This window comes from Rhinolophus hipposideros, assembly GCF_964194185.1.
Source record: "Rhinolophus hipposideros genome assembly, chromosome: 1".
Taxonomy (NCBI): Eukaryota; Metazoa; Chordata; class Mammalia; order Chiroptera; family Rhinolophidae; genus Rhinolophus; species Rhinolophus hipposideros.
This window is the reverse complement of record NC_138047.1, coordinates 83919141-83931830: the sequence shown is the minus strand read 5'-3', so window position 1 is coordinate 83931830 and position 12690 is coordinate 83919141. Positions and strand designations below refer to the sequence as shown.

General features: G+C 39.0%; 1 protein-coding gene across 5 annotated transcripts in view; it reads left to right on the top strand.

Annotated features, from left to right (window-relative positions):
* WDR19 (WD repeat domain 19) overlaps nt 1-12690 on the top strand; it is a 67030-nt gene that overhangs the window by 9580 nt on the left and 44760 nt on the right. For 4 of the 5 annotated variants that reach the window (XR_013993712.1, XM_081054672.1, XM_081054671.1 and 1 more), the window contains exons 6-9: nt 3224-3339; nt 6947-7027; nt 8179-8291; nt 8661-8834. Coding sequence is in view for 4 of the 5 variants with exons in the window: in XM_081054672.1 (XP_080910798.1) it covers nt 3224-3339; nt 6947-7027; nt 8179-8291; nt 8661-8834 (484 nt within the window). In the remaining variant the exon portion in view is untranslated. The remainder of the gene's footprint in view (nt 1-3223; nt 3340-6946; nt 7028-8178; nt 8292-8660; nt 8835-12690) is intronic. The other variant, XM_081054674.1, reaches the window with a different exon arrangement.

Below are 12690 nucleotides of genomic sequence, written 5' to 3'. Positions count from 1 at the left end.
ATATCCAGATTCCTAATTCTGACCCCTTATTCTCTTCAAACACCAATTTCTCTGGGTGTGGACTATGAGTTATATTTTCCTCAGGGTATATGACTAGAGGGCATTTGTTCCTTACTTGACCTTGGTTCAGTCTCTTTGATTGAACTACTGGTCACTTAGCATCTATCAGCCTTCTGAATACACAAGAAGAAATAGTATTGATTCTTTTCAATTATTGTAACATCATGCTGGTAAATGGTGAAATTGGTGGGTTTAATTACATCCAGATAGCCAGAAAAAGTATAATTTACTGCTAATGAAGGCATACTTGGGAAAGTACCTTTCAATTAAGGACACTTAATCATTTCAAATTATTTTAAAATATTATTTTGTGTATATATATAATATGTGTATATACAGATGCATATGTGTGTGTATGTGTATATATATATATACATATATATATATATATATAAAGTCTTAATATTTTGACTTCCTGATATTGCAAGGGAGTCAACTAAACAGTAATGTCATCGACCATTTGAAAATTAAACTAAAAATTTTTTGAGTTACAAAAATCAGCTTTCACCATATGAATATATTTGTCTCTTTGACTTCAGTTAGGCATTTTCTATATCCTACTTCATCTGCAGGTATGTCCTACTAGTTAACTGATAGGCCCCAGAAATTTTGACACTTATAATTTGTAAAAGTATGATTATTTTATGTCAGGTATTTGTCCTATGTACGTGATTTTTATATGTGATTATTGTATTTAGTGTGAATATTGATTGTGTCTTATTTATTAACTGTGTAAAGTGGTTCTGAAAAGATTCAGGTTAATTATATACCTTAGGTCATTTAGCTAAATATACAGCTGCCTTGTCCAGCTATATATTTATATAGTTGCATGTGACTTGTGGCTCTGCTTTTTTCCCTTTAAACAACTTACTTTTCTAAAAGAAGCCATTTCATTTCAGACAGCAACTACATGGTAGCATGATCTGTCAGTGTTCTACGGTAACTAAATATCTGTTACCATATTTTGTCTTGCACTGATTTATTTCCTTGAACTAGACTAGATACAGGCAGCTCTCACTTTGCGTGGTTCTGATACACATGAATTTCTTTTACTACAGTTTAATTACGTGTTACCAGTCTCCTAATAACATAGTTCATATTTCAGTTACCATAGTATATGAACTATGAGTTAATTAAATGAGTCAGTAAAGGACCCAGAATACTATGAATAGGCACAAAATGTGTTTATTATTATTGATGTTAAGGCTAATCTGAATTCTGGGCACTGGAAGCAAAAGGGCCTTAAAGTATATAGGAAGAAGGAGGAAAAAGAGTTTCTTCTCGCTCTCTTGGGCATAGAAAGAAGTGTGTCTTTGCCATCTTCCCTCCTCTCTTCATGTACTCCCGTTTCCGTTGCTAACGCTCATCTCTTCGGATATCCAGTTCCAGTGTGCTACCCAGGTCCCTGACGTTATGATCTGCAAAATCTATATCCCAGTTTTTTCTCTGACTGTTCCCTTCACTTTCCTGCTTTGGTGTCCTGATTTGAAATACTGTCTGTATCCTGACAACTACCATACGTATCTCTTCCAGACTTGACTCATACATCCAACCACTTACTCAGCATATTTGATGAGGTATCTAGTAAACACTTCAAATTTATTGTCTCCCAGACTCTCTTGACCCACAGCTTTTCCTCTCATCATTGATGACATTCCATCCTTTTAGATCTTCAGGCCAAACCTTAGCATCGTCCTTGACTTTTCTCTTCCTCATACCCTGCATAACTAATGTGCCAGAAAATCTTGTATGATCTACCTTCAGATATCTCTAGAATCAAACCTGCTCTCACCACCTCTACTGCTGCAGCCATGGGGTCAAACATCTTTCATCTGATTTTCTGCAATCTTTTAACTGGCCTCTCTGCTTCAACTCTTGCCCAACTATGGAATATTCTCAGCCTTGCGGCCAGAATGAGCCTTCTGCTCAGAACTCTGCAGTGGCTCTCCATCTCACCCATCATCAAAGCCAAAGTCCGCACAATGGCCACCGAAGCCCTGCACGTTCTGGTTTCTGCAAACTCTGACTTCATCTCATACTCGTCTGTCCTCCATTCCTCTACTTGCCATGCTGTCGTACTTGCTGAGCCTCTAACACACCAGGCACACTCTTATCTCAGGATCTACTCACTCAATGACTATTTAGAACCTGCTTTCTGCATATACATGCTGTATTAGGCTCTAGAAGGAGTGTAAAGAATAAAATGAGTGTGGTCTCTGCTCTCAGTAGCAGCTGAAGTAGCTGTCACTTCTGTAGTACTTCCTACATGCCTGACACTCTTCTAAGTGCTTTAACTCTTTAGGTCCTCAGCTCTGTGAGACAGCTCTCACCATTATCCCCAATTTATGGATGATGTGACTAAGGAATAACAATAAGTTAAGGAATAATAATAAGACTAAGGAATAATAATAAGTTATGTAACTTAGGGTTTTGCTGTAAGTGATAGAGCCATTTATTCTGATACAGGCAGTCTGCCTCCAGAATCTGTATATTAACCTTGGAGCTCTTGAGTATTTATCTATCCCAGGACCTTCAACAAATGTCCACAGTATCAAGCATGCGATTTCTGCTTCCCAAAGTGTGATTTTTTTTTTTTTTTTTTGCACTGGCTAGATTGCTCAATGAAAAAGCGTCCTGATATTAGTGGTTATCTAACAGCACTCTAGCTAAGTGACTCAGTTCATAACACAAGTCTCGCTAAGGAGCATTCATATTTGCACCTCAGTGTTATCACAAATCATTATGCGTCCTTTAGTTACACATGAATAGTCTAAACTGTGATTGTAGAGTCCACCACACAATGAAACTGAATATCGAAATGATAACTTCAGTGCTTTGGGATTTACTTATGGTATCATTACAGGTTTGTTGATGTGGTAAATGAACTCGTTGAGGAGTGGAAGATCTTTTCATGTCAGGGTCTATGCTCATATCCACATAAAAAGTTGGAAAATAGTGTTGCCCTTTTATACCATTGTCTTGATTTACAAGTTGGTAAACTGTTTTAAATAAGGTTGCTTAGACACTAACTGATGAAATTTTAAATTCCTCGTCTGTTTAATTTCCATGGTGTATACCCAAACTTTCAGATTGACAGCACAGATGTTTAAAATGATTTTTTTGAGAAATCCATGTGTCTGTACAAAAATCATCTCTTTTTCAGGAAAACATACTAAGAGAATCACATGTGGATGTTGGAATGCAGAAAATCTGCTTGCTTTAGGTGGTGAAGATAAAATGATTACCGTTAGTAATCAGGAAGGTGACACAATAAGACAGGTAATACAGTAACATCACGTTGGTCTGATGTATTCAAAATTTTACCTAAAATAAAGTTTGTCTCTCAAACTAATCTATCAGTTTTTTAAATCTCTACATGATATGTATGTATAGAATATCTCCATATTCTAAACATCAAAAACTTTTTATGTATTAGGACATTTTTCTTTAGCATGAATGCTTTATCCAAATATCCTCCTTTGGACATTTCCCATTGTGTACTATTAGCATGGATTATCAGTGCTGTGGTTATAGTCAGATAGTATATTTGGGTATTTTATATGTATTTATATGTATATGATATAAATGTTGTATAGATAGTATATTTATATTTATGATATAAATGTTAATAACTAGATTCAGAATCATGTCTGCCTAATTCTACAGCCCATACTTTTAACTGATTTGTTAAATTGCTTCCAAACTAACCCTAATTAAATTTAATTTTAGAATTAGATTTTACTACTGTTCAAATAACCCTATTGATTAGCTCTTTAGTGGCTCCTCATAATTTGTATTACCAATAGCTACATAGTACTCTCACCAACGGGAAAATTTCACTTTAGACCACTTGGCTTATGATTTAGTATTGCTAGAGCAATACTGACTAACACATTCTTTGAGTATCTGCTAGGTACATGAGCCTATGCTATGCACTTTAGAAGAAATACAAAGTATGGCTCTGTATTAATTATCACTGTGTAACAAATTCCCTCAAAACGTAGCCGTTTAAAGCAGTAAACATTGATTGTTTCACAGTTTTTGTGGATAAGGAATGCAGATGCAGCTAAGCTGGGTGCTTCTGCCTCAAGCTTTCTCATGAGGCTTGCAATCATATCAGTCAAGGCTGCAGTTTCATCTGAAGGCTTGACTGGGGGAAATCTGTTTCCAAACTCTCTCATGTAGTTGTTGACAGAGTTCAGTTCTTTATACATTGTTAGGCTCAGGGCCTCGGTTCCTCTCTGGCTATTTGTTGACTAGAAACCTGCCTCGTTTTCTTGCTACATGGATTTCTCCATAGAGGGCCTCACAACATAGCCACTGGAGAAACTGTGCAAGCAGGCATTCAAGCCTACGCCACAATCTCTTTATAAATTAGCTGATTTCAAAATTATTTTTCCATATTCTGTTCTCTAGAAGTGAATCACTAGATCCAGCCCCATACTCAAGGGGGCAGGGATGGGGTTTAAACCAAGGCATGGAAACAAGGAGGTGAGGATCATTGTGACCATCTTAGGCTGCTGACTGAAGTCCCCTACTCTTGAGAGGACAAAACTAATCATGATAAAACACACGTGGTCTTTTATGATTGATTGCCAAATTTTGTGATACAGCTTACAAATCCTGCAGCACTTGTGAAATGGAGGAGATCAATGAAAGCTGTACTGTGAATCTTTAAAAAAGAGAAGGCGATCTGAATCAGTCAGGGTGTAGGCTAAACTGTTGTAACAGAGAGACCCTAAATTACAAGAGCTCTGAGAATATGGTCATTTGGGTGGTTTTCCCCTGTTTTTCTTTCTCATGTAACAGAGAGAGGTAGGCAGGTCATCTATGTATAATCTCTGATTCACAGGGTTGTGCAGAGTCCCAGATTCCTTCCATCTTATTGCTATGCCATTTTCTAAGGTATTTTCCCCCCATCTACATGGTTAAAGCTAGCATACTAGCACCACCTCTGCATTTCAGCCTGGGTAAGGGAGAAAGAGAAGTGGCGTGCAAGAAATTTGTAAAGGATCTGATGTGGAAAATGCATTTATTATTTACATTCATACCATATAATTAAAATGTAGTGGTCACACTTAACTGCTGCCAGGGAAGCTGTAAATTCAGTCTACCTAGGTGACCATGTGCCCTTGTTTTAGTGGTTACTGTAAAACATGTAGCAGTCTGTGTCTTTCAACTCAAGAAAAACAGCATGAACAAAGATACGAGGAAGAACTTATTACATCTGGCTTATGGCTTGTTTGAGATTGACTTTGCTGAAGGTATGAGCTTTGATTGTGAATTTATAGAAAATAAGGTGGAAGAGGAAAGTTGGTTCCTGTATCTGGAAAGTTTTGAAAGTTAGGCCAAAGTAAGTAACTCAACCATGTTCAGCAGAATCATAGCATAACTAAAATGGTTCATAAGGAAGATTAAGTGACATTAGTGTAAAAATTATTTTCTGGAAATCTTATAATTTTGATCATTCTCTTTTGGTGCCTTTTAGAATTAGAATGGTAGATATATAGTACAAATGCCTTAGCTCCCCACACTGGTATCCATATTAGACATCATCAGTAGACACTGGCATTTTTTTTTCCTGCATTGAATCAACTCATGTCCCTACAATATTTTTCCACATAACATCCCAGGAAGCCACTACCATTCATTCAGTCATTATTTACATGCAAGATAACTATTTCTCATTTCTGATTGCTAAGAAGTATGCTTCCAGAATTAGACATACTACTTAAGTTATCATGTGGTAAGCAAAACATACGTTAAAAGTATTGCTTTTTTTGGTGTTGTCTCTGAATGGCTTTAACTTTTGACTATTCTGCAGATCAGTGTTACTTGTGTGGATTTATTTTTATTTATCCTGCTGAGGATAATCTGAAGATTGCTTTCTGAATCTGAAGATTGCTGTCTTTCATCAACTCTGGAAAATTCTTAGTTATTATCTTTTTGAATATTACCTTTTTCCCTTTCCATTCTGTCCATTTGAAGTATCTGTTAGACATATGTTGGACCTACTCATAGCTCTTAATTTCTCTTCTTAGTTTCTTTCTGTCATTCTTTGTAACCTTCTGAATAATTTCATCAAATCAGTTCACTTATTCTTCAAATTTGTCTTTGTCTTCTGTCTATTCCATTGAGATTTTTAAAAATATTTTGTTTCTGGAAAGTACTTTGTACTTTTAAAAATCTGTCTGGATTTCTTATTTTAAAGTATTTTCTTGTACTTATAAGTCTTTTATGTCTTTAGTCATTTTCAAAGTATTTTATTATCCCTCTGATAATTCCATTATTTTAGATCTGCTAACTTTTGCTTTGATACATGGTTTCTTTGTGATTTTTCTCATTTTGATTTGTGAACTCATATGCAGTAGGGCTTATCTGTGGACATATTTTTGCAACATTGGAAGAAACGTTGGATTTGTTTTTGTCAAATATGGCAGGGATTTTCTAGACCACTCAAAGTAGAAATCTGAACCTCAGACCATAAGGAGAATAGGAAGGAAAGTCTTTGATTTGAAAAGAACTTTTTCAGCTTTTTTCTGACCCAAAGCTCAGCCCAAGTTAAACGAGCTTCCTTATTGTCATCTTTTACCAGTTGCTCTGGATAGCTGCAGCATCAGTGTTTGCACACACTGTGGTTTCCAGTTTGATCTCTGCTTATAGTCTTTGGACATTTTCTTTACATTCTTTCAAGCTTGTGTATATCTTTAATGAGATATGTGTTCTGTTTCATCCAGGAATTCTAGATGTTTGTAGCAGTGGGAATTTCAGATTATTATTAGTCCAACATATAACAGAAATGAAAGCAAGGTACCTGTTTTATTAACATTTAGAGTGAACTTGAGTGTTGCGTTTATTCATAGTGACAATATTTTTATCCCTGCAGACATCAGTGAGATATGAGCCTAGCAACATGCAGTTTTCCATGATGAAGACCGATGAGCGAATCTATGCTACTGAAAGCACAGTAAGAATTCTAGATCAAATCCATGTCCAAATTATTTTGATAATTTTGTAGAATATACTCTCCTTTTCTAGGATGGCTCAGAATCGATAGCGATAAATAAATTATGGTCTGTCACTTATTAAATCAATTTAGGCCCCAGTCTCTCAGGCCTAGAAGTGGTTTTTCTGCTGCTGGCTACCTGGTGTCACAGCAAATGAGGACATCTTCCTGTTAGAGTTGATGTTGCTCTTCTCATTCTTGGGGTAGCAAAAAGAGTGGGGGTACCTAAAGAAGTATTGATTACTATGTCTTTTATTTTTGCTCTATCAGTTGTGACCAGAGCTCTGTAAATTGTAGTTTTTATTTTTTTTAATAGTTTAGATGCATTTTCCCTTTCCACATTTTAACATTCTGAAATCCAGACAATTTTTATAATCAATATACATATATTTAAATGAAATAAGGTTTCTCTTTCTTAAAAAGCAATTATTAAATTGACAGTTACTTGTAATTGATAGGACCTTAGAATCAAGGAAATATATCAGTGTTTCTCTTTTTATATATATTCATCACTCTTAATGAGCCCAAATAAGCAATGTACTCTTTTCTCTCCTCAACAAAATTACATCCACCTCTGAAAATTATAGTTAGGTATTGACTTGTGTGAGTAACAGAGGAATACTATTGTAACCACCTTGACCAGTGACCTGCAGGTGATTGAAAGAGTGATGATATAAAAAGCCAGGTTGGAATATCTACCCAGGTGTGGAGTTGTCATCCCAGATGGCCCCAAATCAGAATGACCTCTTAGGATGGAAGACTCTATACTCTGAATATTAATTCAGTTTCAATGGAACTATGTCAGACTTACAATCGTGTATTGCACAATACTCTAATGAGAAGTATAGAGAATTTAAAAAAATTATTCCACCTAGCTATTTTCGGATACTTCAAGGGGTATATGGGATATATATAAAGCGAAGGATTCATCCCAGACTGTATATTAGTAAAATGTATGTTTTAGTCACATTGTTCTCTTACAAATTACAACATTTAACATATCTAAGTTTGACTTGTTTTATAAATTAGGTTCAGCATTTTGAATTTGCTTATTGGTATTTATATGAAGTCCTGAGTAATTCAATTCACAATCTCCTAATCTTTTCTGGCAGATAAGTGTGGTGGTTGGCAAGAAAACGTTGCTTCTTTTTAACTTGAATGAACCAGATAACCCAGTTGATCTGGAATTTCAGCAGTGCTATGGCAATATTGTCTGCTATAGTTGGTATGTACAAAAAGCTCATTACAGAAAGATACCCATGTGTTTTTCCTTACTAATTATATTTAAAAATGGCTGTAGCATTTTTTTAGGTTGGTGCAAAAGTAATTGCGATTTTTGCAATTATTTTTAACCTTTTAAATCATTATTTTTTTATGGTGATTTAAAAGGTTAAAAATAATACTTCTGTATATAACATATTCTGGATTACAGACTGTGATTTAGTATGTGAAACAACCTAGCACGTTATCTGGCACATAGGCCCTTGATAAATTATATTCTCTAATTTCTGAGTTTTAAAGTACTTGCTCATTTACTGCATTGCCAATGATTGTTAATCTCCCTTTTACTCTATTATTGTCTTTGTTGCTATAGGTATGGTGATGGCTATATCATGATTGGTTTTACAAGTGGAATTTTTGTGGTCGTTTCCACTTATATTCGAGAGATTGGTCAAGAGATATTTCAGGGTCGTGACCATAAAGATAGTCTAACAGGTATTGCAGTATCACAGACCCTTAACAAAGCTGCTACATGTGGTGATAACTGGTAAGTACATTCACAAATTCCTAGGAAAGCTTATCTAGGAATATTCAAGAGATTCTGCAAGACTTTGATAGCTGATATAAATCTATCAACCATACTTTCTTATACTCTTAGAACATGTTTGCAGTTGGAAAAAAAATTTGTTTTATGAGCAGGTCAGGACAGATGTTTATTATAGCAGAAAACAGGTGTCAGTAGGACAGGAACACTGTGATGAGTGCAGGAGGCAGCTGGAGAGTAACGTGGGAACCTGCGCGGCAGCGTCTGGATTAGGGAAACACATGGACAGCAAGCCACAGGAAACCAGTAGAAAGCAAACAGCATCCATCCCAGATATCAAGCACACTTGCTTAGTAAGGGCTGAAGTAGCGAAGAGATTGTAAAGTAAAAGTACAACAAATTTGACTAGTTAAAAAGTTAAATTTCTGGATGATAAAAATAACAGTGGGAAACACTAGACTAGGGAATCTCTGCATCACCACAGGCCCAAGACCACCAGTTGTGTGTGACAGCATTTACAGCCCAAAGGCCACCTCTAGCCACCAGGTACGTGGGCAAGGACAGTTTCCACCAAGGGGAACGCCAGTATACCTAGTGCTCAAGCTCATCAGGAAAAATCATACTAAAACCAAGAGACATGGACACTAAAATCAAAACCAGAGTGACACGTGGGTAAGGCCCCAGCGACACGGGTCACAGGTATGATACAGAGCACGTGTGGTGTGATGGACTCCTGTGGAGGCCTGTGTGTAGCCGACACTGGGCGCTCCCAGTACTAAGGCTGCAGTGTGCACGGGGGTGAGCACCCCTGTGTGTGCCCCATGGATGGCAACTTCAGTTCTCAGAAACCCATGTGTGTGGCATCTGCTGGTGACTGGGGAGCAGCATCAGCCCCACCCCTGCAGCCAAGCCTGGATCCTGGGGTGACTCTGGTCAAGAAGAAGGCCACCTGGCGGTCCCCTGAACAGGCAGCTGCAGTTTGCGGGGAAGAATCCAGGAGTCAGTGAACTGCAAGCTCAGCACACACAGGTTCTCAAAGGCACAGGCTGCCGCGCGGAGGCTCCTGTGCTCTGGCAGTGCACCCGAAGGCTGCCTCGTCCTTTGCGTGGCTCTTCCCACCCTGACCCCAGCCCATTCCTTCTCTGCTCCCAACACTGCTTCCCTGGGCCTCAAGAGACACCCCCTCAGAGACACCTCCATCCCAGCTCACTGAGAACCTTCCCTTCACCATGACCTCTCTGTCCTGCTCCAGAGCAAATGTCTGAATGTCCCCAGTGCCATGGTCTTACCCTGGTGCTGAGGCCACAGGGCTCGGCCCCCAGTCTCATCTACTCTGCAGTGTGTCTTGGAGTCGAGCTCACTTGCAGAGGTAACGAACAATCTTTGTGCCCAAATTGGATATGGACATGAGTGGTCACTAGAAATAGAGCCTAGGTGACACCCTGTTGCCCACAGCCTCCCCAGGAATGCAGTGGACCTCAGTGCAAGAGCAACCAGAGGCCAAAGTTACTGATCAGCCCCACCCGTATGGAGAGGACACAGAGCCCCGCCTGATCAGTGGCCCTCACTGCCTCTCGTCCCACAGTGCTGGCTCCTGACTTTCCTCAGATCAGGTGGGATGAGGCCAGTAGGGACAGATGCTGACAGGGCTCAAAGAATGCCGGCATGGAGGATGACCAACGTCAAGTCCCCAGGACCTCTGCAGTCATCTCTGTTCATTTGAGGTACTCGGTGGCCTTTGCCCTGGTCAGGTCACACTGGAGTCATCCCTGCACTCCCCGTGCTGAACTGTGGCGGAGCCTGCTGTGTGGACGCAAAGCGCCGTGAGGTGGGTCTGGAGTCACAGCTGTAAGCCTTCCTTACAGCTGGTGGGTGGGCATCCTGAAGGTTTCGGCATTCTGAAAAGGCATTTTACTGGGGACATTCTCAGCCTGAGGTGTTTCTACCTGGAACCCATTCCTAGAACACCTGGTTGAAGGAGAGCTGATGGTGCCTCCTGGACAGGGCAAGAATAGACATTTGTGGTTCAGTTGAAAATTTCTAAGACTTCTGCTTTAAACACCTAGGGTAAAACCTGAAATACTAAAATTGAATATGCTTGAAAATCAATCTTAAAATAGGCAGTCCCGGGTAACACGGAGTAAGCACTCTACTCTGTCTCTCTCACTAAGTACAGCCATAAAACTTGGACAGAATGCATAGAAAGTCTATTTCAGGACTCTGAAAAGTGAATTGTAGCAGATTGACAAAGGAAACCAGAATTTGAAGTATGACTGAAACAGTGGTGAGTCTCCCATTTGTCTTCCAGTCTCAGGACTTTCGGCAGCCCAACATCTGGAAGTAGGCACCAGAGCATGGACAGAGGAGCTCTGAGGGGAGCCCTCTAGTTCAGGCTCAAGTTGCAGGAGAGAACTCCTAACACTTAGAGGTGGGGAAATCCCCCCGATGTTCTTTCTTTTGTCTCATGTCTCAGCTACCAAGCATTCTCACCATGGCAGGGACAGCAATGGCAGCAAGGACCCCCAGGCACCTACAATGCGGATGAAGGATAACCTTCCTCTCCTGTTGGAGAAGCTGCGATGCCAAGAAGACAGGGAAAACCTACTTATTTTTCTCTGTCCTCCCCTGCTTCGCTGCAGCTGCGGGTGTAGTGGGAAGTACAAGGTAGAGCATGGTAACTAGAGCTGCAGCTTTTCAGCTGGAGGACCAAAAAGGGGAGCTTTAGGAAACTGGAAAAATACCAGGGACATCCCAGAGAGGGAGAAGCTCTGGAAAATAGCCCTATAAAGACACTTATGAACTCCCAGGTTCACTTTTGAGTGGCGTATGTGTATATCATCGTAAACACATACCAAAGACTTTGAGAACTGAACTAAGGAATATGTAATAGCACAGGTCCTACATTGGACACTGAGTGGGCCATACAGGAATATATCCAAATACCACTGCACAGGCTTGGAAAGTGGAACAGACGTTGAAACCATAACCGACAGAAGGCTGGGTGAAACTGGTGGCCTGAACCCAACTGGGTTGATTGCCTGCTTACAAAATAAATAAATAACCTTCTCCATGGGATTTAAACAAGACACAGACTCTCCTAACGTAATACTCAAAACGTCCAGAATATAACCCCAAATTACTTGACATACAAAAGAATGAGGAAAATACCAACTTGCTTTGGAAAAGGCAATTGAAAGATGCCAATGCCAAGATGATAAAGATAGCAGCTATTATAAAAATGCTTTCAGAGGTAAGGGCTCTTATTCTCAAAACACATGGAAGCAGTTTCAGAAAAGAGATAGGACTTACAGAGAGAAGAACTAAATGGAAATTCAAGAACTGAAAAATTTAATGCAGTACTTAACAGTGGCAATCACAGTAAAGAGTCAGTGAACTTGAAGATAGATCAGTAGAAATATCTAATCTGAACAGAACAAACAGACTGAGAAAAAAATGAACAGAGGCCTCGGGGACCTGTGAAACAATACCAAAAAGTCTTATTTGTGTCATAAAAGTATCAGAAATAATGAATGGCTGGAAACTTCATGTTTGGCAAAAGACATAAACCTATATATATTGTACAAGCTCAGCAAATCCCCAAAAGGATAAATCCAAAGAAATCTAGTTACAGATACATCATAAACAAACTGCTAAAAGCTAAAGACAAAGAAAAAATCTTGAAAGTGGCCAGAGAACAACTTTTTGAATGACAGTAGATTTCTCACCATAAACCACAGAGACCAGAAGAAAGTGTCACAACATTCTTAAAAGTACCGAAAGAACTGTCAACTGGAATCCCATACCAGTGAAAATATCCATCTGTAATGAAGGGAAAATAAAAACATTTTCAGATGAAGGA